Raw genomic sequence first — 24568 nt, 5'->3', positions numbered from 1 at the left:
TTACAAATGCCTCATGGGCTGTCAGTGGCGATATCTGGGTGGGTTCAATATTGCTGTTGTTGCATCAGTAAGAAGATTCTTGCCCGTATATTCTCACTTTGACTTCCCCTCCCTTTCCTGGGGAGGCTCTTGCTGTTCGTGTCCCTTTTGCCCGTGATGGAGGGGGTGACACAAAAATAACCATCCTGAGGCTTTTCTGCAAAATCCCAGCAACCCACTAGATGGCAAACAACCCCTTGAAAAAGCGCACCAATACTGCCGTCTTATTTAAACAAAGCCCGTGAAATTCACCGCCGGCAAATCGTTAATGGAATTATATTTTGGCTTTTAGTGACCCCGCACTACAGCGAAGTCCGTCAAAAAAAAAAAAAAAATCGTAAAATATAAAATGAAAAGCTGTTTCACATTCTTGAATGTTGAGGTACAATTTGAGTTTTTCCATGGAATGGTTTGGGTTGGAAGGGACCTTTAAAGGGACACCTGCACTGTGCCAGGGTGCCCCAGGGCAAGGCACAGCTTCTCTGGGCACCCTGTGCCAGGGAGGAATTCCTTCCCCACGTCCTGTCTGAGTTCACCCTCTCACTTCTGTCCGTGTAATACACACCTCAGTGAGGTTGTGCTGCTTTTCTGCACTGCCCTGCTCCCCCCACAAGGACAGGATTTCATCTTTTATTGCAGCCAGTGGGGAATTTGCCACTGACTCAGAGGTCGCTCAGATACTGCAGGAGAAGTAAAGTCAGACAGAGCAGTGGATGAAGAGGCGAGGACCTGATGGCCCTGATCTTCCTGCTGTGAATCATTCTCTGAGGAGGGAAAAAATAGCATAAAAGACCTTTGAGGCTAAGGAGACACTTGAAAATGCTTTAAAAGCAGAACAAACTTGCAAAGCCATGAAAAAAAAAAGGCTTGAAGGGCTCACAGACCATGACAGGAATTCAGTCCTGCAGGGAGAGAAGGGGCCAGCTGACATCACCCCCAGCTCTACCCTCGCTCTGCTCTGTGCCCTCCTTGCTTTGCTAGCTGGTATTTTAACTCTTGGATGACAGAAGTAACAGCTTGTTTAATGTTAAAGCAGCTTTTTTTTTTTCATTTATACACAAAAAGAGCTCTTCCTCACAAGCAGAGCAGTGAGTAGTGGCCACAAAAAAACCAGCAGCAGAGCAGGAGAGGGTGTGAGAGCCCTTGCAGAGCAGATCTGAAGAGCCCGAGAGCCTTCGTGGCCCCTCTGAGCGTGCACACAGACAGTGCTGCTGTCCTGAGCTCGCCTCACCCTCACCCCGTGCTGATCGCAGCTCGGTAAATGCAAATGTGCAAGTGGTGACAGATTTGCTCCATTTCCATGGGGTGAAGCATCTCTGTAGCGGCTGTGTCTGTGCAGGGGAAGCACCTGTGCCGGCACCGCGGGCTGCTGCAGCTCGGCGTTTCCTTCCCCGTGATCTGATAAGAGGGTTTTGGTGACAGCCCTGTCCCCCGCAGCAGGATGTGGCCTGGGTGTGCTCACACGGGGCCTCTCGGGGCTCACAGCCACGCTGTGTCCCACGAGCCTGCCTGGGACAGGCACCTGTGGCTCCTGCTGCTCAGCAAGGTGGCACTGGAGTGTCCTCTGGCACTGGAGTGTCCTCTGGCACTGGGGTGTCCCTCTGGCACTGGAGTGTCCCTCTGGTACTGGAGTGTCCCTCTGGCACTGGGGTGTCCCTCTGGCACTGGGGTGTCCCTCTGGCACTGGAGTGTCCCTCTGGTACTGGAGTGTCCCTCTGGCACTGGAGTGTCCCTCTGGTACTGGAGTGTCCCTCTGGCACTGGAGTGTCCCTCTGGCACTGGAGTGTCCCTCTGGTACTGGAGTGTCCCTCTGGCACTGGGGTGTCCCTCTGGCACTGGAGTGTCCTCTGGCACTGGGGTGTCCCTCTGGCACTGGAGTGTCCTCTGGCACTGGAGTGTCCTCTGGCACTGGAGTGTCCTCTGGGCCTGGAGTGTCCTCTGGGCCTGGAGTGTCCCTCTGGCACTGGGGTGTCCCTCTGGGCCTGGAGTGTCCCTCTGGCACTGGAGTGTCCCTCTGGCACTGGAGTGTCCCTCTGGCACTGGGGTGTCCCTCTGGGCCTGGAGTGTCCTCTGGGCCTGGAGTGTCCCTCTGGCACTGGGGTGTCCCTCTGGGCCTGGAGTGTCCCTCTGGCACTGGAGTGTCCCTCTGGCACTGGAGTGTCCCTCTGGCACTGGGGTGTCCTCTGGCACTGGAGTGTCCCTCTGGGCCTGGAGTGTCCCTCTGGCACTGGGGTGTCCTCTGGCACTGGGGTGTCCCTCTGGTACTGGAGTGTCCTCTGGCACTGGAGTGTCCTCTGGCACTGGAGTGTCCCTCTGGCACTGGGGTGTCCTCTGGTACTGGAGTGTCCCTCTGGTACTGGAGTGTCCTCTGGCACTGGAGTGTCCTCTGGGCCTGGAGTGTCCTCTGGTACTGGAGTGTCCCTCTGGCACTGGAGTGTCCTCTGGCACTGGAGTGTCCTCTGGCACTGGGGTGTCCTCTGGCACTGGAGTGTCCTCTGGCACTGGGGTGTCCTCTGGCACTGGAGTGTCCTCTGGTACTGGAGTGTCCTCTGGCACTGGGGTGTCCCTCTGGCACTGGAGTGTCCCTCTGGTACTGGAGTGTCCCTCTGGCACTGGAGTGTCCCTCTGGCACTGGAGTGTCCTCTGGCACTGGAGTGTCCTCTGGCACTGGAGTGTCCTCTGGCACTGGAGTGTCCCTCTGGGCCTGGAGTGTCCTCTGGGCCTGGAGTGTCCCTCTGGCACTGGAGTGTCCTCTGGCACTGGAGTGTCCTCTGGCACTGGAGTGTCCTCTGGCACTGGGGTGTCCTCTGGCACTGGAGTGTCCTCTGGCACTGGAGTGTCCCTCTGGGCCTGGAGTGTCCTCTGGGCCTGGAGTGTCCCTCTGGCACTGGAGTGTCCTCTGGCACTGGAGTGTCCCTCTGGCACTGGAGTGTCCTCTGGCACTGGGGTGTCCTCTGGCACTGGAGTGTCCCTCTGGCACTGGAGTGTCCTCTGGCACTGGAGTGTCCCTCTGGCACTGGAGTGTCCTCTGGCACTGGGGTGTCCTCTGGCACTGGGGTGTCCTCTGGCACTGGGGTGTCCCTCTGGCACTGGAGTGTCCTCTGGCACTGGAGTGTCCCTCTGGGCCTGGAGTGTCCTCTGGGCCTGGAGTGTCCCTCTGGCACTGGGGTGTCCCTCTGGGCCTGGAGTGTCCCTCTGGCACTGGAGTGTCCCTCTGGCACTGGAGTGTCCCTCTGGCACTGGAGTGTCCCTCTGGCACTGGGGTGTCCTCTGGCACTGGAGTGTCCCTCTGGCACTGGAGTGTCCCTCTGGCACTGGAGTGTCCTCTGGCACTGGAGTGTCCCTCTGGCACTGGAGTGTCCTCTGGCACTGGAGTGTCCCTCTGGCACTGGAGTGTCCTCTGGGCCTGGAGTGTCCCTCTGGCACTGGGGTGTCCTCTGGTACTGGAGTGTCCCTCTGGTACTGGAGTGTCCTCTGGCACTGGAGTGTCCTCTGGGCCTGGAGTGTCCTCTGGGCCTGGAGTGTCCTCTGGCACTGGGGTGTCCCTCTGGCACTGGGGTGTCCCTCTGGCACTGGGGTGTCCCTCTGGGCCTGGAGTGTCCTCTGGCACTGGAGTGTCCTCTGGCACTGGAGTGTCCCTCTGGCACTGGAGTGTCCCTCTGGCTCTGGAGTGTCCCTCTGGGCCTGGCGTGTCCCTCTGGCACTGGGGTGTCCCTCTGGGCCGTGCCACAGCTGCTAACACAGTCTGGGTGGGCAGGAAACGCCCCAAGGCTCCCAATGCCCTGAGCCTGAGCAGCGAGGTAATTCCTGGGGAAAGCTGTTCCATCTTAAACAGCTTTAACTCGGGAATGCTCACCTGGGCTCAGCCTGCTGGCCCAGGTGAGTGCAGGTGATGCTGGGCTGTGCAGGCTGAGCGCCACGGTCATGACAGAACCAGACAGTGCACTTGGTGGCTCGTCCATGTGCACGTGTTCCTCAGCTCCTGGAGGTGCCTTTGTCCATGTCCATGTGTTCCTCAGCTCCTGGAGGTGCCTTTGTCCATGTCCATGTGTTCCTCAGCTCCTGGAGGTGCCTTTGTCCATGTGTTCCTCAGCTCCTGGAGGTGCCTTTGTCCATGTCCATGTGTTCCTCAGCTCCTGGAGGTGCCTTTGTCCACGTGTTCTTCAGCTCTTGGAGGTGCCTTTGTCCGTGTGTTCCTCAGCTCCTGGAGGTGCCTTTGTCCATGTGTTCCTCAGCTCCTGGAGGTGCCTTTGTCCATGTGTTCCTCAGCTCCTGGAGGTGCCTTTGTCCATGTCTGTGTTCCTCAGCTCCTGGAGGTGCCTTTGTCCATGTGTTCCTCAGCTCCTGGAGGTGCCTTTGTCCATGTGTTCCTCAGCTCCTGGAGGTGCCTTTGTCCATGTGTTCCTCAGCTCCTGGAGGTGCCTTTGTCCACGTGTTCTTCAGCTCTTGGAGGTGCCTTTGTCCGTGTGTTCCTCAGCTCCTGGAGGTGCCTTTGTCCATGTCTGTGTTCCTCAGCTCCTGGAGGTGCCTTTGTCCATGTCTGTGTTCCTCAGCTCCTGGAGGTGCCTTTGTCCATGTGTTCCTCAGCTCCTGGAGGTGGCTTGTCCCTGCTGGCGCACACTCCTCAGCTCCTGCCCCACAAGAGCTGGGTAAGCCTAGCCAGCCAAGCCACCCTCATCTTTCTTTTTCTGTCCTTCAAAGCTGCAGACTCATGAGGAAAGCTCTAAAAATAGTTTAGGGGTCTCGTCATAGCGACAAATGTGCTCCTGCCGGAGCTGGAGCTATATCTGTCCCTGCCGTGAGCCGTGCAGGATACAGCCTGTTCTCCTCTGTCCCCTCTGTGCCAGTGGCTCTGCTGTGACTTCTCCAGCTGAACACCCTGACCTGCACTTCCCTGCTCCATCCTGCCCTGCCAGCCCGCTCAGCCGGCACAGACTTGGGACACCCACACCTGCACGCAAGGAGAGAGGGGACCGCGCCCCGAGGACAAACCCAGGCACGTTCCCTGCTCAGGCCTTTCCCCATCGGGAGGATCCAGCTTGGATCCCCTTGCAGAAAAGTTTGGGAACCTGGGCCATGCTCAGCACCATCTCTCCCAGGTACTGTTCTCCCAGTTTTCTTACCCCAGCTGGGAACCCCACAGCATCCCAGTGGGCCAGATGGGATTTCAGGTGATGCTCTGGTGGGGATGTCATTCACCCAGGCTGCTTGTGCCTTTCTCCCCGTTCCCAAAGGTGGCCAGAAGGGTTTGTCACCCGCCCAGGACGGGCTGTGCCACGGGGACATGAAGCAGCCTGTTTGTTCCTGTGCCACCTTCAGGGTTTTGGGTGTCACCGGCAGTGCTGAGTCAAACCCGGGGCGCAGCAGAAACCACCTGCCCTCGGAGCCACGAGGCAGCAGAGATGTCACCACAGCGCTGTCACACCGTGGGGCAATCACCCGCTGCAGTGCAAAGCTCTCCTTCCACCCCCGGGAGCTGCCCACACAGAATTCCAGCTGCTCGTGGCCAGGCCATGCACGGACACACCCTGTGGAAGAGCTAAAGCTGCTCACACCCAACCTCTGCAGAGAGAGAAGCCCGAGGACCCCGCCTTAAAGGTCGTTATTGCTGCTGACCTATGCCCCAGTGGGACTCGATAAGATCCAATAAATCAAATTCCATGTGCTTTTCCTGAAATACCAGCGTGTCTCAAGGAGAAAAGCAGGGTTGAGTTCTAAATGTGCTGGAAAATAGGTTTGAACTTCAAGTGACTTCAAGCCTGATGTTCAATTTGTAAATGCATCAAAATGCTATATTTGTATATTTTTTTTTCTATTAATATTATTGTTGCAGATAGGTGAGCTGGTGAACATCAGTGTGTAGGAAAAACTAATTTTAATACAAAGTGAGTATTCCTTACTTCCTTGTTTTCCCAATACCTTTGATGGAAGTTCAGGCAATTTGTGTGTGTTGTGATGGGAAACCTGAAGCCTCGAGTCCATAAACTCAAGAACTGAGAGAGAAATGGGCTTCACTTAGGCACTAAATCTTCTGAAAAATCTGTGTAACACTCACAAAAATGCAGATTTACTGAGAAATCAAAAGGCAACCAATGCCGTGCCTTGAGTATGAGGTTTTAAGAACAGAAATTTTCCAGTTCTACAGTGAATTTTACGTTCTGGGTGACAGAATAATTGAAACAAACCTGCTTCCATACGTGAACAACGTTTTAAATCGTCTCTTGATACTTCGAGCCAGTCGCCAGCTGCGCCCACTGCAGTGAATGAGAAATGAGCGAGAGGAATTGGGCTGAAACCAGGGCAGGGAGGGATTGGGGGAGTGGAAGGTGAAGGCTCAGCTAAGCTGAAACAGAGAAACATTTACAGCCAAGCTATCCCGGCTGCCCTGGTTTCACACCGGTTATTCACGGTGCGAACTGCAGGGTGTGACTCCACGGCTCAGTTCCTCTTTTCTCTTTCAAAACCAGTGAGGAAGAGCTTCAAGAACTCGCCCTCTGGGAACCATTTCAAATAATCCTCCTTGTTCCTCTGAGCTGTTAATTCAGAGCCCGGAATGGGAGTCTCTATAAATCTTTCATAAAGGTATCTAACGAATTTCTCTTCAAGTTATAATTTGGCAGAGCAAAACGCTGTTTATCCAGCTGGGATAACTCCCATTGCCAAGTTGTTTTTTTTTGGCACCAAACTTTTCTATCAATGCAAACCCAGTACTTGACACACGCGGGGGCTGTGCTTGCCATCAGAAGTCCTGTTCCAGCTGATAATGCAGATTTTTATGATTGAGATGGAAGGGAATTCCAGATTCTCAGTTAATTTATCACATTCAGCATGAAGAATTAAAGTCAACTTCCTAAATTACTTGATAGGAAAAAAAAAAAAAGAAACAAACAGCTTTCAACTGATGTTTTACTTTGGAAATTTTAGAATTTAATTAATAAATTCATCAATAAGTTGATCTAAGCATATTCTGCATTGTCTTAGTCTCGTCTATTTGACATGACAGCAGAAACTTTCAGATATCAGCTCATGTCAAAATATTTTGCTGAGTAAATTCCTGTGATGTTTTCTTACAGCCATCACTCTTCAAGGAAATCGGATTTTTCTGTCATCACAGATTATTATTTTCCCAAAATAATCCCTTCTTTTCTGTTAAGGTAATTGCACACTGTAATTTGTAAGTATATAGTTGTAATTTTGTTCTGGGGAACATTTGCTGCCAAGCCTGTAAATCCTGAGGGGATTTAGGCACTGCCCACCAGAAGAGAGAATTTGGGCTATCCAAAACTCGCTTTCCATGAGCTGTTTCCTTTTTCCCCTTTTTTTATCGCTCAGCTTTGGTGCCCCTCGCTGCAATCAGACACCTGGAAGAACAAAATCAGTTTACATTTGTGTACAGCTGATTTGAAGAGGAGCTTCCACGGCCAGCAGAGTTGCAGGCCAAGAGAAGCGGGCTCGTTAATGCCTCATCGTGACTCAAGCAGCAATTATTGATTGATGCTATTTTCCAGCAGTGTCCTGGCAACAAAGCACTGCTCCTGCTGCCGAGGGGACGAGGCACTGCCCGTCTTTATCGAGTTCAAAAATACTCCCATAAAAACATCAGGGGTTGAGCTGCGTAAGGACAGCGAGTACAAATCTCTCCAGCTTTTTGAAATATCAGAGGGCACCCTGGAAAACTGGAGTGCATTAAAAGCAATAAATGATGGGTGTGTGCATGGAAAAAAAGAAAAAAAAAAAAAAAAGTGGGCAAATTCCACTGTGCTGACACCTGCTGCTGCCTTGACTCCTTTTTTTTTTTTTTGCTCCTTTGCAGCCCCTTCGGCACCCGGTGCTACCCGGCAGGGAAATGGAAAGTGCTGTTTGCCTTCTGCAAACAACTTTTCCCAGCTCTCCTTTTATTACTATTTCTTTAATCTCCAGCGCACTCCCTGGGCTGTAAATTGCTTCTGCCATTGCAGAGGTGTTTAGCACCAGCATTTGGGTTCATAGGACTGGTTTTGGCTCTGTTATCGCAGCTCCAAAGACTGTTCCAAGGTGGGTGGTGAGATTTTTTTTTTCATTCCGTGTCAAATTGGATTTAAAAATCTCAGGGATTGTACAGCACTATAAGAGGGGAGGTTGTCAAAAGGCCAGGAAAATAGGGTGAGCTATTCCAAATAAGTATATACAGAATAATAAATAATGTCCTTTCCAAATAGCCAGGATTCCTGCTGAGCCATGAACCTGCACATGAAACAGCTCCCATTTAAATGCTTTATTTCCATTAAAAAAACACTATTTTGGTGAGAAGTTACAGACTCTGAAGCCCTGAAATATAACAGGAAAATAAGGGTAAAAACCAAACGTACTGCAGCGACCTTTCTAAAAGACATATTTGTAAATTTGGGGAGGTTTATTAATGACTGTAACCACGACTCAAAACAAGGCGCTGCTCCACACCCTGTGAGGAGGATGAGCAGAGCTCGAGCAGCTCGGCCTCCTCCTCACGCTGATCCCGTGGATCCTGAGGGAGCTGGGAAGGGAATGGAGCCCAGGAGGGGCTGAGGGAGCTGGGAAGGGGCTCGACCTGGAAAAAATGAGCTCAGGGAGGACCTGGTGGTTCTGCACAGCTCCTGCCAGGAGGGGACAGCTCTGCTCCAGGGAACAGGGACAGGAGGACAGGGAACGGCCTCAGGCTGGGCCAGGGCAGGCTCAGGGCGGAATCAGCAGGAATTTCCCCATGGAAAGGGCGGTCAGGGATGGGAACTGCCCAGGGAGGTTTGGAGTGCCCATCCCTGGGGGCGTCCCGGGAAGAGCTAGACGTGGCACACAGTGCTCTGAGCTGCTGCCAACGTGGGGATCCGCCATTCGTGGAGTCGACGGTGGAGGTTTTCTCCAACCTCTGGGATTCTGCGGCCGCTCCCGAGGGCTCCCCGCGGGCACGGGCAAGGCGGGGCCGCCGCCCGCTCCCCACACAACATGGCGGGCACGGCCCCTCAGGCGCCGCTGCCACTCAAACCCAGTGAGCCAATCAGGAGCCGCGGCTGCCGCGGGGGGGGGGGCGGGCCCTGGCGGTTGGCGCGCGCGTGCGGTTACGGCCGCGGAGGGATCTGGGGCGCGCGGCGCGGGCGGTGCTGCGGCCCTCCCCAGAAGTGACGCGAGCGCCGGGGCTGGCCCGGCGGCCGCGGCCCGCGTGGTCGCGACAGGGGGGGGAATGTCGCGACATGCGGGCCCTGCCGGGAGCGCTGAGACACTGCTGGCGGCGTCCGGGAGCGCGGGGTCCGGGGGCAGCGACGTGCGCGGCCGCTGTGCTCTTCCGCGCGCCTCGCCATGTGGGGATGTTTCCTCATTTGTTACGGATGTATTACCTACAACGGCTAAAAGTGCTGGAGCTGGTTCATTTTTATTTTGGTTTTCCTTAATAAATGAAGCTGGAGGTAACTTTCCGCTGGACGTTTCCAGTCTGGAAAAGCGCAACCAATATTACCCCACAATCACCTAAGTTTTATTGAAATTCATGGATCTTTATCCTTATGTGACATATTCCGAGGGCCAAAACCTCGAAGACAGGGCTTGGATCCAGGTCCCGAGCGCTGGTTACCCAGCTATGCGCTATTTCTGTACTTTTATCTCTGTTCTGTACCGTGTCTCCGCCCATGGCAGGGGTTGGACTGGAGTGACCCTGGAGGATCCTTTCCAGCCCCAGCTCCTGCGGTGACTCCGTGCTTTTCCAGCCTTATCCGGCACCATTCCCGCTCCCTGGTGGTTGTGCGCTGGTTTACGCCTGCTCCCGTTCCTGTCCCGGTTCCCTGTTCCCATTCCCGGTTCCAATTCCCGGTTCCCGGGGCGTGTCCCGCGGACTCTTTTTTTTTCCCGGCGGCGCTGGCGCGTGCGTCACGCGCGGGGCCGCGCAGTCGGCGCGCGGCCGCTGCCGGGAGCGGAGCCGGACTCCAGCGCCCGCTCACGCCGCCATGGCCGCCGCGCACCCGGGCCCCGCCGCGCCCGCCCCGCCGCCGCCGCCTCCTCCTCCTCCCGCCGCCGCCCCTCCGGGCATCCTCATCGGCGACCGGCTCTACTCCGAGGTATCGCTGACCATCGACCACTCGCTGATCCCCGAGGAGCGGCTCTCGCCCACCCCCTCCATGCAGGACGGGCTGGACCTGCAGTGCGAGACCGACCTGCGCATCCTGGGCTGCGAGCTCATCCAGGCGGCAGGCATCCTGCTGCGGCTGCCGCAGGTGGGCCCTCGCCGGGGCTTCCAGGGGGGCACGAAGGGAAAGAAGGGAAGGGAAGGGCGGGCGCCGCCATTGTGGCGGCGGGAAGGGCGTGAGGCGGCGCGGGGGGGGCGGCGGCGCCTCACACAAAATGGCGGCGGCTGGGCCAGGGCACTGACTCTGCTCCTTCTCCCTCCTCCTGCTCTGCCCTCACAGGTGGCCATGGCGACGGGGCAGGTGCTGTTCCATCGGTTCTTCTACTCCAAGTCCTTCGTCAAGCACAGCTTCGAGGTGAGCGCGGCCCGGGGGCACCGGGAAGAGGGCGGCTGGTGGGGCGGCCACGCGCCGCGCAGGCCGCCCGCTTCGAGCCTGGCGGATTTGCTTCTTAGTTACGTAATTCTCACTTTATCTGGGCTGAAGATTGTTTGCTTAACGGAAACGGGGCTTCTTTTCAGATTGTTGCTATGGCCTGCATCAATCTCGCGTCCAAAATCGAAGAGGCGCCTCGTCGGATAAGGGACGTGATCAACGTGTTCCATCACTTGCGGCAGTTAAGAGCAAAAAGGTAAGATCAGCTTCGTTATGAGCATAAGCACATGTTACCACTAATGTACGCTGCAGTTCTCAATTCACAGTATTTTTCCAGGCTAAGTTCAACGACCTAAAATTGAGAAGGGAGTGCCCGTTGGCTGCTGTGTAGGCAGTACAGTGCAATCTCGGCTGCCTCTGCTTTTGTTCACTTGGTAGACCCGTTTTCGTTGTTGATTTAGCTACGAGTCATGATTGGCAAGTATTGGTTCTAGTTTTAGGACCGTGGTTGTAGTTTCAGGTCTTGTTGATTTTTTGGTATCTCGTAGTTATTATAAGATAGTTTTAGGTGTGTGCAGTCAGTTAGTGAGTTGCTGTGTACTCTCCAGTTTTTTAACCATATTTAGCAGTCCTGATGGTTTTTTTCCTCGGTAATCTGTGGCTGTCCTAGTGTGGTTGTGATGTTAAGAAAGTACCTGTTAAGAAGAAGCTGAACTTTCAGTGGTGACAATGTTGCCTTCTAGAAAAAGCCATTTTAGAAAGTACCTGAAAAAAAGGCCTGGTTTGGCCTGCGGTGTTTGCAGCTGTAGTGGTGAGGAACGTGTAATGAGTCTGGGAGGCTGAAGGCATTTTTAGGTGCAGAAAGTGAGAGCGGCGCTGTTCTGGTGTGCTTGTGCAGGTGGAGTGGGGGCTCACCTGGCCGTGTGCACGTGGGGCAGAGCTGTCCCAGTTCTGGGTGCCCAGTGCTGCTCTTTGTGTGTACAGCAACGCTTTTCATGTGTAAAGCAAATAACCGGTGCATTGAAAGGAAGAAGGGCGTGCTTGAAGGGAAGGAGTTCTCTAGGTTGCTGCTAAACACAAAATCTCCTTAATTCTGTCGGGCAGCAGTGTCACAGTCTGGGGTTGGAGACTTCAGCTTTGCTTCTGGTGCCTGATTGCTTAAAGTTTCAGGTACTCTGTAGTTACAAAAGGAGTTTGTTTTCAGCTGCAGTGTTAAATGCTCACTTTATTTCCCTGCCCTGTGTCACCAGGTGAGGGCAGGAATTTAAACTCGTGTTGTGCAAGCTTTTCTGAGAAACAGAGTAGAAATAAATCCCTTAGGGAAGCCAGCTGTTTGTTGGTGTCTTTATCCTGGTCATGCTTCTGTTGAAGACGGAGCTTTGGCTTTTATTGCCTCCTGATGGTGTAGGCCTAGTTAGTTCTAGATCCAAGTAGGAAGAGCTGGTGTTACACTTTGGAGTTTAGCTTTGTTCTGTGTGGCCTTTAAAGCTGTTCTCCCCGATGGCCCTGGGAGAGCTGTGTGAAGTTTTGCCAGGTGTGAATTCAGTGGGATTGTCTTCCCCAGTTCCGAAGGGAGTCTGGTTATTGGAATTGCTGCAGCAGGCTCAGTGATTAGTAGTGTTCTGGCCTCTGTCCAGGCAGTGAAAGTTAATTAATCATGTGCCTTGCTTTTCTTTGCAACGAGAATATAAATTAGTTGTTTCTTTGTGCTGTGTGAAGGATCAGAGAAACTGAACTTAACCTGTGAATTTAAATCTTTCCAGCTAGCCTGTTCCAAATCCCAACTTGTGCATGTTACGTGGTGCCTAAAGTGCATCATGTCCAGAGAAATCGTGCACTGCTACCCATTATTTTCGGGAGAAATGGGTATTGTTGCTCTGCGATTCTGAGTGAATCTGCATGAAATTAACCTTAAAAATGCTGCAGTCTGACATTCAGACTTGCACACCCCCTCTCCCCTTTTTTTTTTTTTAGCAAGCAGGATGTAAACGTTTTTCTGTACTTTTTACAAGCTGACAATTCCATCACCTGTACACGTTATTAACTTCAACTCTTTTTTCCCTTGCAACCGACTATACAGCGACCAGCTACATTTACCAAAGCCTGGGTGATGTGGAGTGGTACATAAAGATGAAGCTGTCGTCATGGCAACAGTGAGTGAAGTATCGAAAATCCCCAAGGAGAAGCCAGTGCTCTGAGCATAGGTCACTGGAATCGGGGGACTAACAGGTTGGCCGCTGGTGAACCATTTGGAAGAACTCCTGTATCTTGTTATAAGCTTTTTTCTTTGCTGTCCAGGTTTTTAGAATACTAGCTTGACCTTTTTTTTTTTTTTTTTTTTATTATATTTTACTGAAGCTAACACTTAGGCTGTAGTTAGTCTCTCACACACAACCCAGAACTGAAACAGGCTGCTGTACTTTCTTTTTTAGTCTAGCATTTCTGTTAACTGAAGCGCTTAACCTGCACACGAATTTGGGGTAGTTTGGGTAGGCTTTGCTTTCTTTCTTAACCAGTTTTGGGTTCTTAGTTCCACTTTCTGGCTCTGTATAATTGCAGCTTGAATTCACAGTAAAACAAGGGTACGGAAGTCTTGAATTTGTACATTTTTATCAATTATGATGTAAGCAGTCCCTTCTATGTACCTGTTTGCAGAACTGGGAATTGCATTGGAATTGTCTTTTTATGAGACATGTAGTCAACCGAGGTGGTATTTCTAATGCTGAGAAGTAAGAAAAAGCTAAATAAGTGTTTTGGACAAGCATATTTTCCTTGGGATCTTTGACGAGCATATGTGATGTAGAACTGCATGTAAAAATGTTTGTGTGCATGGAGAAAAGCTCGTACTGTGGAAAAACTGCTTTTGAAATAACTGTGTGCCAAAACCTCTCTGTTCTGAGCAAAGTGCAACTGTTGTTTAACTTGTAGAATGTAGTTTGAAGTTGATTTTATTTCCTTTAACTGTGCCTGAAAGCTGCAGAAGGTCCTGAGACTGGAAATGTGACTCGTGTGGTGCTGTAATCTCACATGGTGCTTTGAGGTGCTCAGTCAGCTGTTCCTCACTCAGGGGCCCTGCAGTGGGGCTGCATTAATGACACACGGCCTTGGTGCCTTCAGACTGCCTGCAAACCTGTGCTGCTTGTGGTTGTGATCCTGGAGACAAGCAGAGAACTGGTGTTCTTGTGCTGACCAGCATAGCAGATCTCTGCTCCTTGACACGGGCTGCTGGTGCTCTGCTGTACTTGTCACGAGTGCTTTGCTCATTAGGAACAAAACTCCACGCAGGGCACTGTTGCTCCGAGTGTTAGTCACGCCAAAGACATCAAAGGTTAATAATAATTGCACCAAATGAAACTGCAGCTGTGTGGAGAACTTAGGTCTCATTTGTCAGAGTGATTTTTAAAAAAGGTATTTGTAATTTATTTATTGTTACAAACACATTACGGTGTGTGTTAACCTTCTGGGTTGTTACACAATCTAAATCCCAATCAAGTTTTGCTTCTTAAGTGTTGGATTGATTTCCCAGAAGGGCCACTGTGTGCTCTGTACTTAAAGATGAAGTTTTGCCTGGAGCTCTAGTGCTGGTCTCTATGAGCAGATTCCAAGTAGGAACTTGTAACACGCCTTGGCTATACAGGGTTTGAAGCTTATATTTCATATATAAGCTTATAAATTCTTTTTCTCTAGTTTGTTCCTTGGCCCTAAGATAATTCTTGGACTGAGAATTAAGTGCAGCAAATGCACTGGCAAAGTTCCTCTTTTTCGCAGTAGAAAACAAAGAAGTTTTTCAAAGGGGAATCTCTGAAGTTTATAACTTGTAAATAATTGTTTACCAACATTGAAGAGTTTATGGCAAAAGTATTAAATTGGTGAATCGATGCAGTGGAGAACCTGACCTGTGCCAGTAATAAGGTGCAGTAAAACACTTAAGTCTCCTGCAGATTTTTATTTTTCCATGAGTGGATAAAAGGCTGTATTTGTCTGGAAGTCCTGTCTGGATAAACGGATGGCTTTCATGGCTTCCTTAGGGCTGTAGGACTTGTGACCAAAGCAATGTGGGACAGCAGAGAAAAGCAAAGCACACTTGGCATGTTTGGTTTCCTGGCCCTGTGCTCTGGAACCTGGGCCAGGTGTGAACTGTTGGTGCTGATCCCATGGCCCTGTGCAAGGACAGTGAAAACTTAAACTACAGTAAAGGCTCCCATCTGTCCTGCTGTGCTTGGAGCCACCTTAACTTTCTGCCAGAGCTCTCAGGGAATGCAGGGACACGTGGAAGGTGGGGTGGTGGATGATCCTGAGCAGTCCCACTGGAGATTGTTTTAATAGACTGGAAGTCACGGCTGTCCTAAGTGTGTAACCCGAGATCTCCCACCTGTGATGGAGCTTTCTGCTGACAAACAGCCTGCACACCTGAACTCCTCTGGGTGCTGCTCTGCAGATCCTGTTAATGCCAGTGATCTGGAGATGAAATAGTGGAGAGCAGCACTGAAGGAAATGTTTTCAACACCAGTAAAATTGATGGGAATGAGTTGGAAGTGAACTAGCTTCACTGATGGGAAGAGCTCAGCTTGGTTGTTCCACTGTCCCACTCCAGAGCACTGTTCAGCCTGTCTCTGTAGTGCTGAAGTGTTGGACACAATCAGCTCCTCACTGAAGTCATTATCCTAAAGAGGCTTGAAAAGCTTTTCATTTTCACTTAATTTATGGGGAGAAAAGAAAAGCAGCCAACCATAAACAAAAGAAAAAATCTCCCGATTTTGGGTTTATTTAGAGGAGCTGAAATGAAAAACTTGGTAAACTTGCCCTGATGAGTGAGAGTAACACTTAACTAGAGAAGTTACTCTGCTGGAACATGGAAAACCTGGCATTTTATATAATGGGACAGTACTTGAATTGCAGGTCCAGCCTGGCACCAGGAAGCTGCAGTTTTTCATTCCAGAGCTGGGAGCTGCATCTGAGCCCCTTGGGAAGAGCAGGGACAGCTCATGCTTCAGGTGCATGGTGGCACAACAAGGTGCTTTCATTAGAGAGGGTTTTGGTGTCCTTTGCCCATGGCCATCGATGCCTGTCCAGGTGACTGCAGAGGTCATGGCATAAACTGGATTTTTTCAGCCTTATCATTAAATTGACCCTTTCTTCCTGGGGTGGGAACCTTGATTTTTTGAGTATTTTTTCTGTTCTGTGACCTATCAGGGAAGAGAAGTGAGATCCACTCATGGAATTTGCAAGTTGGTAGTGAAATGTTTTGTCTGATACAACAAAAGCTGTATTTTGAATCCGCTTTGCATTACTTCTTTTTCTTTTGAAGGTAATGTAAAATAAATTTGTCACCAGTGTTTGGGGTGTATTGTGTACACAGACCGTGGTTTATTGGAGCATAACGAGCTGAAAAAACATTACTCTGCTTTGGAAAGCACATGGAATGTGTGAGGCATATTACAGGGAAAAAGCTGGTCTGTCTTCAGGAGGAAGTGGATTAAAATATCCCATGTGGAATGTTGAAAGGTCAAGTCTAAGCACAGACAAAGCAAATGTGCAATGGAGTGTGACACTCGTGCATCAAGTGTACAGAAGGTTTTTGTGATTAAACATGCTCTGGACAGTTCAGGGGTTGGATTTGGGAGGAATTAGGATTGACAGTGCTGGAGTTTGAAATCTCTCTCTGAAGTGAGCTGTTGTTTTGCAAATGCAGGCATCAGCAGGATCATCCCTGGCACCCCTGGAGAGGGGAGCAGGCCCAGAGTCCCAGGCAGATCCGTGCCCGTGTCCCAGGTTAATTCTGTGCTTCACTCAGCCTTTCACACATCGCAGGGCAGGGCTGGCTTCTCTGAAGGGTCAATCAGCTGCTCTTCAGTGCATAGGAAACTGCAATTTTAGAGCACGAGGTGCTACTTTAATGCCAGTGAGAACCCTGGTCTGGCTTACTTCTGCTTTGAAATCCTGCCTGGCAAAGGACTCCTGCCACCTCTGCCACGGAGAGGAAAAGTTCTTGGGAGTGCCCCATCAAGCCAACTCCTTCCAGCAGCTGGAGCAGTGCAGTTTGCACACACAGGAGCAGAAGGTTATTTTTTTTTTTATCTCAGCCATCTAATCTGTAGCTAGCCAAAAGCAGCGACTAAACTAGTTTATCTAAACTTGGACAGCACAAGATTAATGCTTAAACTTGCTTGCAGGAGTTGAAAACCGGTTTCTGTTGCCATTAGTTGGTTGGAAGGGAAAACAGAGTTGCCGTTATTTTTGGATATGCAAAACAGTTTTGATTTTATTTCTTGCAAACTATAGGACTCCAAGCCCCCTGATACTTGATCAGAACTACATAAACACCAAAAATCAAGTAATCAAAGCAGAAAGAAGGGTACTGAAGGAGTTGGGATTTTGTGTTCATGTCAAGCATCCTCATAAGGTGAGTTCTCAATAATAATGTAATTGTAATTCTTACTCTACCTTGGTGCCTCACTGGGAGCTGTGGAACAAGAAACACAGGTGTCAGAATGACCTGTATTCTTCTCTTTATTCTCCTGTAGTTATTAAAGCTTTTGCCAGAGTACTTGGGCAAGCAGCCATAAAAAAAGTCACTTCCCTGGGAAAGGGTAAAGGTGGCTGGTTTGAAAATAGCAGAAAAGTAGTGAAATAAAGAAATGTCTGAATGTGGTGGGCTGACATGAGAGCTTAGAGCGTGTGCTTGGAGAGAAGGAGCTCCCATTGTTTGGGCATACTGTTTGATTTCATTTTTACATACGTATATATGTACTTCCTTACTCCTGCTTTGTGTAGAAACTGAGTCTCTTTTCTTCTTCCCCCCACCCCTCCTTATTCCTCAGATCATTGTTATGTATTTACAAGTCCTAGAATGTGAACGTAATCAAACCCTGGTACAGACAGCCTGGTAAGTTGCTATTTTCCATTCTTCTCCTAGCCAGGAAAATAGTAGCAGAAATAACAAGCCTGCTGATCCCTATGCAAAGCAATGAGATGTAAGTCACCACCTAAACACATTTGGACAATCTCGTGGTGCTTGTTTCTGCTTACTATTTTCATGGCTTGATTCCAGTGTAGCGATGGAGAACTCAATTTAACTTTGTTCTTTTTTCTACTCTTTGATTGAAGGGTAGTCCCTGCTGGTAAGTCATAGAGCTCTGCCCTCTGCACCTCAGCCCATGACCTGGGGATGGCTGCTTTGGCTGCCCTTCTCTCCAGCCAAGCCAGTGCAAGCCTCAGCGAGTTCACTGCCGTCACCCAAAGCCATCGGGCAGCACCTCCTAGTTCTGTCCTGGCGCCAGGATTTGTATATTTGGTTCTAGAAGTAACTGTTACAACTGTTTCTCAATGTCTTTGTTGCCTACCTGCTGTATGTTAAAAGGACACGTGGGGGACCATTCTGCCAGTGTTTCTTTGATTGATTTAGCATTTAAACTTGAGTTAAACAGAGGGTGACAGTGCATGCAGCATGTTCACTTAGCAGCCAGGCTGGGCATGGGGGTGTAGAGTCCTCACTGACTGACTGACTGCTGCTCTCTCTCCCATGTTGGGAATTTGGAAATCCAAGGAGCTCTGCTGCTCACCCCATCTCTGGGCACGTGTTACTGGCAGTGCCAGCCCTGTGCAACAGCAGCAGCTCAGGACATCAGGGCCCAGTTCTAACTCACAGATCTTTTCCAACACTCAGTGAGCAAATGGGATGCATCTCCCTGGATGAAGTGACTCAAAGCACACAAAATTTAAATGCACTCAGAGTTTTACAAACTCTGCAGCTTGCACGTAGCCTCTGGACAATGGTAGGTTGAAAATGCACCTTGCTCTCCTGATGGCTCTTGAGTTCTACATTGATCTTTTAAATACAAACCCATTGGTGTTTAAGACAATCAGCTGGACGGATGCAAAGTACTTGTTAAAGTGTAACTCAGTGGCCACTTCCCAGGGTAACTTCAGCTAGGAAGTGGCTGTTCCACACTGCTTGGATTTACTGCTGCACATTATTGCCTTGGGGTTTCAAACAGTGGCAGTGCTGCAGACTGTCACGGAGTGACACATGTAAACATCCAGCACAACCTGAAAGAAATCACACGTTTAATGTCACAACAGAAAAAATAATAAAGTCAATTGAGTCTCCAGTATTGTTATCCTCTAAAAGAAAAGCAAACTGGAGTTGCAACCTGTGCTGCTTTGTTTTTTCAGGAATTACATGAACGACAGCCTCCGGACGAACGTGTTTGTTCGCTTCCAGCCGGAGACCATCGCGTGTGCGTGCATTTACCTCGCTGCTAGAGCCCTGCAGGTGAGCCCTGCCTGCACTGAGCTCTGCCTTGCAGTGCTGCTGCTCTGGTTTCAAGGAAATTCATGGAAATATTTCAACAAAATCTGACCTGAAATCTCCAGTGAGCTTCTCCTTGTTTGATTTTCAGATCCCGCTGCCTACCCGTCCCCACTGGTTCCTGCTCTTTGGCACCACGGAAGAGGAGATTCAGGAGATCTGCTTAACAACTCTGAAGCTTTATACCAGAAAGAAGGTGAGTTTGACATGTTGGGGTTTGCTGCTTGACACTCAGTGCAGCTTGAGCTGAGTTATGGTTGTCAGAAAAGTTTGGGAATGCCTAATACAGATGTACTAATGGGAAGGGCAGCTCTGAGAAGAGAACAAATTCTGGAAGCTACATTACTGGACAGATCATTAAAAGCCAACTCAGTATTTTTCAGAAATGAGATAAAATATTAATTACATTAGGTCAGCTTCTTACCTGGTTGTTACCTCCACAGCCCAATTACGAATTTCTGGATAAAGAAGTAGAAAAGAGGAAAATGGCACTACAGGAGGCAAAACTGAAAGCAAAAGGTTTAAATCCAGATGGAACTCCAGCACTCTCAACACTGGGTGGCTTTTCTCCTGCATCCAAACCATGTAAGTCTGTTTTCTGAACAGAAAAACCTTTTTCACTTTTTTTTTAACATAGATTTTAAAACCAGTCTCAAAGCCTTGAAACCAGATTAGAAAGGAGATGCTTTATTTCACATTTCCACAGATAAGAGAGTGATACATTAATAATACGCACCCTTAAGAGAATGAGATGATGAAGCAGGAGTTGCTGTGTGTTCTGTGATGTGAAGAGAGGCTTTTGGGATTTAATTTGGGGGTGCTGCCATAGCCTTTATAGCCCATTTTGCAGCAGGTATCTGAAAATTCCTTCCCTGGTTTTTAATGTGCTTGGCAACTGTTCGGTGCAGTGAGAGCGGACAGCTGGTGGGCAGGAAATGGAGGAGGGAGAGGCCCAGCACTGCCTTGGCATCACGGGGAATTAAATGGAACATGTATTTTGAGCTGGCCAGTCTGAACTCTCATGGTTTCTCCTGAGGAGTCCTGAGTGTTCAGACGTCTTTGGGCTGGGCAGTGTGAATTTCTGACAGAACAAGGGAAGTGTTTTCTGCAAGGAGGGAGCCGAGGTTGGAAGAGTTTGAAAGCAGGAGCTCTGGTGGGCTTAACAGCCCTTCCATGAAGGGTGAATCCATCTCTGGGTTGCATCAACTGTCTGTAGAGACAGACTGACATATTAACTGGATAATTTTATTTGTTACTCATTTATATTCGTACCATTATTGTAAAGATGAAACCTAATTTTGCTGGGCAGGCTTAATCCTTTCTATAGCATTGGAAATAAATGCCAAGGTAACACGTTCTGTACTGTGGGGCACAAGGGCAACTTCTATTTTGTACCTTTTGGCCCCAGGTGAGCATGGCTGTGTGCTCTGAAGGTCCCAGTTCTGTTCCTCTTTCATGGGCAGAGGGTTTCCCCACAAATACCCCATTCCAGGAGTGAATATAAGTGGAGAGGTGGGATGAAATAATAGATGTAGAGTTCATATCTACACTTAGTGCAAGTCCTGGTGAAGGTGCCTGAGTGATGTACAGTGTGTTTATGACAAAGGATGAATAAAGAACTGATTTTGAATTGAAATCTAATTCTTAGCTTCCCCAAGAGAAGTAAAAGCGGAGGAGAAATCTCCAGTGTCTGTGAATACCAAAACCATTAAAAAAGAGCCGGAGGAGAGGCAGCAAACCTCCAAGAGCCCTTACAACGGGTAGGTAAAACTCTCCTGCTAAGAGAACACTTCCGTACCAACGCTTCCAGCTGCAGTGCAGGCAGCTCCTGCCGAGCTCCTGTGGCGTGTCAGTGCCTGAGCAGTTTGGTTTGTGCCCTGCAGGCTGAGGAAGGAGAGCAAGAGGAGCCGCAGCAGCCGAAGCGCCAGCCGCTCCCGCTCCCGGACAAAGTCCCGCTCGCGCTCCCACAGCCCCCGCAGGCAGTGAGTGGGGCTGGGCTGCTCGGGGGCTGCTGGCTTCAGGGGCGCTCCTGAGTGCCCGCCAGCAAAAGGGAGGGGGAGGCTCGGCTTCACTTGAGGCTCCCAGTGCTGTGTGTGGAGCTGCTCTTGAGAGCTCAGGCTGTAAAATTAGCCTGTCCTAACTGCACTGCACTTGAGGAGTCTGTTCTGGGCTGGTGTTTGTCTTCACAAGGATTGCATTTATAAGTGAGAGCAGTCTCTGGGAGCACAGTGCCCTTGGAAGGAGGGAGAAGTGCCCCAGGTGTGCAGCCTCCTTGTGTCAGTGTTCCTGGTGCAGTGCCTGGCTCTTCAGGGCTCTGCCCCTCCCATGGTACAGGAGGAGGGGGATGCAGGGAGAGCTGCTGGCTTTAGATAGGGGTTTCATAAGAATCTTCAGGCTCACATCTAAGTTGGAGGCTGCCAACTTGGATCTCAGTGTAGTCACTGAAGGAAAAAGGCAACACCTAGTCTGTGATGTGGTGTTGACGGAATACCCTTGATAAGGTGGACAAAAGATGCTGTGTTCTGGTTTTAGTTTGAGCTGTTTATTTTCAAATGAGCTCAACTAAAAGACTCACAAGAGTGGTTGGGGTTGGAAGGACCTTAAATCCCACGTGGCTGACCCCAGCCTTCCATGGGGCAGGTTCCGAGACATTCCCTGTCCTCCCTCACTTACCCCTGAGGGACAGAGCCTGATTCCTTGCAGTACCTTGGGAGCTCTAAGCGCTGATGTGTTTGCTTTTCCCGGTGCGGGGACACGCTCTAACTGTTGTCTCTTGCAGCTACAACAACCGGCGGAGCCTGTCGGGCACCTACAGCTCCCGCTCGCGCAGCCGCTCGCGCAGCCACAGCGGGAGCCCCCGGCGGCACCACAACCACGGCTCGCCCCACGCCAAGGCCAAGCACGGCCGCGAGGAGCTCAAGGGCAGCAGCAGACACGGCCACAAGCGGAAAAAGTCCCGCTCCCGCTCGCAGAGCAAGTCCCGCGAGCACTCGGAGGCGGCCAAGAAGCACCGGCACGAGCGCGGCCACCACCGGGAGCGGCGCGAGCGCTCGCGCTCCTTCGAGCGCTCCCACAAGGGCGGCAAGCACCACGGCAGCGGCCGCTCGGGCCACGGCCGGCACCGCCGCTGAGCCCCTCGGGCTGGGGGCTGGGCCAGCCCTGGCACGGAGCCCTCAGACTGGGGCTGGGCCAGTTCTGGCACTGGCACCGAGCCCTCAGACTGGGACTGGGCCAGTCCTGGCACTGGCACCGAGCCCTCGGGCTGCGGGGCTGGGCCAGTCCCGGCACCGAGTCCTCGGACTGCGGGGCTGGGTCAGTCCTGGCACTGGCACTGAGCCCTCGGACTGTGGGGCCAGGCCAGTTCTGGCACTGGCACTGAGCCCTCGGACTGTGGGGCCGGGCCAGTTCTGGCACGGAGCCCTCAGACTGGGGCTGGGCCAGTCCTGGCACTGGCACCGAGCCCTTGGGCTGCAGTGCTGGGCCAGTCCCGGCACCGAGCCCTCGGACTGCGGGGCCAGGCCAGCTCTGGCACTGCCACTGAGCCCCTCGGGCTGCGGGGCTGGGCCAGCACCGAGCCCACAGACTGCCAGGCACCACCAGGGCTGCAACAGCTTCAACCCCATCTGGTTTCCTAAAAGGTGTAGAAGACTTTTTTCTTGTGGGAAAGAAACTGTTACCAACTTTTGCACATAATACCTTAGCAGTATCCCAGAGGTGGCAAACGATCAGGTTCACTTGTATGTATTAGGGTTGTGTATTGTTTATTGAGCTGAGAACTGGAGAAAGGATTTCTGTAAAAAAGCAAAACGTACATTATTTTTATACCAGTCAATTGCAGACGCTTATATTTAAGTATAGTTATTTGTTTAAACATGGTGGAGACTTTCTTACACTGGTTTTAGTCTGCATGTGTTCAAAGATTTTTACAAAAAATAAAATATAAAGCCTTTTTTTTTTTTTTACTGCCTGTTGGATGCCAAATGTGTGGAAACTAAAGTTGACTTTCTTACACACCAGGGCTTTGACCCATGTGCCTGAGTGGGACTTGGGGGGTGTGAGTGTGCTGCTGTTGGGAGGGGAAAATTGGGAGAGCTTTGGATGTTTGTGTCCTCCTGGGGGTGCAGCTCGGAAACCACACAGCAGTTGGAATAAATGGTCATGGACTTCTCTGAAGTTGAGTGGGCTGAGCCAGGGCTGGGCTGCTGCTGAACCCTGTCTGAGAGCAGGAGCTGCTGGGACATTCCTGGAGCTGTGCCTGCTGTGGGAAAGGAGAGCTGCAAGGGGAGAGGAGGAATCTGATTCTTCAGCTGCTGCTCAGGTAGTACCAAGCCCTGGAGCCCGCAGGTGAGAGGTGTTTGCTGTCCTGCTTTCCTGGGGCCCCTGGGCTCTCCCGAAGTGCCTCTCCCCATTCCTGCTGTGGCTGAGGCTGGAACGTTCCCCTGCAGAGCCCAGGTGCTGCAGGCCGGTCCCTGTCACAGGGGCAGTGCCAGGCTCTGCTGGGTGGATGTTCCACAGCCCTCAGAAAGGAGAGGAAACCTGAGCAGCAGCTCCTGGTTGGGACATCCTTGCCCCCTGTCCTGCTGGGCCCCCTCTGCATCTGCTCTGGAAAGGCTCAAAGTGAGTGAGTGTTTTTGGGGAGGAAAAGATAAAATGTCTCTTTCTGTTTCTTGGTTACCACTGTTTTTCAGTCTCTAACAACTGTGTCTGTGTGTGTCGTGTTCAGGAAAATGTGGTTGTTGCTATGGAAATTGAAGGAGCTTTTTCCCCCAGATACAAATGCTCGGATAGTCCAGAGCAGAGAGAACACCCTGGGTTTGGAGGAGCAGCACTGCCTGCCCTGGATTTGGGGTTTGTGTTGGAGTGACCCATGGAGGGCTCAGCGCTGGTTTGTGTGAGCACTGACTGTGCTTCCCTTCCCTGAGCAGCAGCAGGTGTGGCAGAGCAGGACAGCTCCTGCTCCCCAGGCAGCCCAGCAGGAGCTCAGTGCTTGTTCTTGGGGGGGAAAACTCCTCCCCAGCCAGCTCTGGGACTGCAGCAGATCCCGGGTGGGAGTCACAGCCTGGCCCTGGGGGTCTGTGGGTTCAGCACGAGGGCACCTGAGGGGCCCCTGAGTGCCCCATTCCCTGCAGGACTTGGCATGAGGAGCTGCAGGGCACCACAGCTGAAATGTCCCTGCACCACAGTGCCTTGGCAGTATCCCTGAATTTTGACGTTTTCATGGAACTGAGTCCCAGAAATTCATCATTTGGCAGGGCTGATGGACTTCAAGCACCTGTGGTGACCTCCAGGAGTCACCTGAGGCTACACTCTGCTCATATCTCAGCAGCTGAGACAATTTTCCTGGGAAATCTGCAGGATTCCTGGCCTGGGTGATGATGCAGCCTCTGCCACGCTACTGGAAATCAGGAGCTGCCACTGGGCTCTGAACATGTGAGACCTACAGGGACAGGGAAATATCCCAGCCAGTTCTCCTTGGGCACAGGTCTTTGCCTGGGTGGGTCTCACCCTCAGAGTTGCATTTTCTCTGAAAAAAAGGACTTAGTTAATTTTTTTTTACTAATTTCCAACAAAAAGATGCAAGGGTTTCAAGGCATTTCATACAAACCGTTCTGCCTGTCCTTCACTTTCAGGTTTGTTACAGATTCTGGAAGGATGAGCATGGACCAGGAGCTTTGGATGGTTTGGGAAGAGAAAAAATGAACAATCAGAGAATATA

General features: G+C 51.1%; 1 protein-coding gene across 2 annotated transcripts; it reads left to right on the top strand.

Annotated features, from left to right (window-relative positions):
• The first annotated feature begins 9549 nt into the window (after nt 1-9549).
• CCNL1 (cyclin L1) lies at nt 9550-22802 on the top strand. 2 transcript variants are annotated; one of them, XM_053952185.1, is made up of 11 exons: nt 9550-10256; nt 10449-10523; nt 10688-10797; nt 16824-16944; nt 17363-17427; nt 18717-18816; nt 18944-19048; nt 19296-19437; nt 20501-20612; nt 20736-20834; nt 21632-22802. In XM_053952185.1, exons 1-11 carry the CDS (start codon nt 9990-9992, stop codon nt 21981-21983), a joined length of 1548 nt encoding a protein of 515 aa, XP_053808160.1. In that variant the 5' UTR covers nt 9550-9989; the 3' UTR covers nt 21984-22802. The 2 variants fall into 2 exon arrangements, with proteins under 2 accessions (XP_053808160.1, XP_053808161.1); XM_053952186.1 differs by lacking the exon at nt 20736-20834.
• The last annotated feature ends 1766 nt before the right edge of the window (nt 22803-24568 follow it).

The sequence above is a fragment of the Vidua chalybeata genome, chromosome 10, assembly GCF_026979565.1.
Source record: "Vidua chalybeata isolate OUT-0048 chromosome 10, bVidCha1 merged haplotype, whole genome shotgun sequence".
Taxonomy (NCBI): domain Eukaryota; kingdom Metazoa; phylum Chordata; class Aves; order Passeriformes; family Viduidae; genus Vidua; species Vidua chalybeata.
The sequence above is the reverse complement of the archived record's forward strand: the minus strand, read 5'-3'. Positions and strand labels throughout refer to the sequence as shown.

Bases quoted from the DNA above. Each gene is read 5' to 3' on its own strand.
- CCNL1 (XM_053952185.1), top strand. From the start codon at position 9,990: ATGGCCGCCGCGCACCCGGGCCCCGCCGCGCCCGCCCCGCCGCCGCCG. The intron at 17,428-18,716 runs GTAAGTTGCTAT...TTGTTTTTTCAG, and splicing joins ACCCTGGTACAGACAGCCTG to GAATTACATGAACGACAGCC. The intron at 19,049-19,295 runs GTGAGTTTGACA...TTACCTCCACAG, and splicing joins AGCTTTATACCAGAAAGAAG to CCCAATTACGAATTTCTGGA.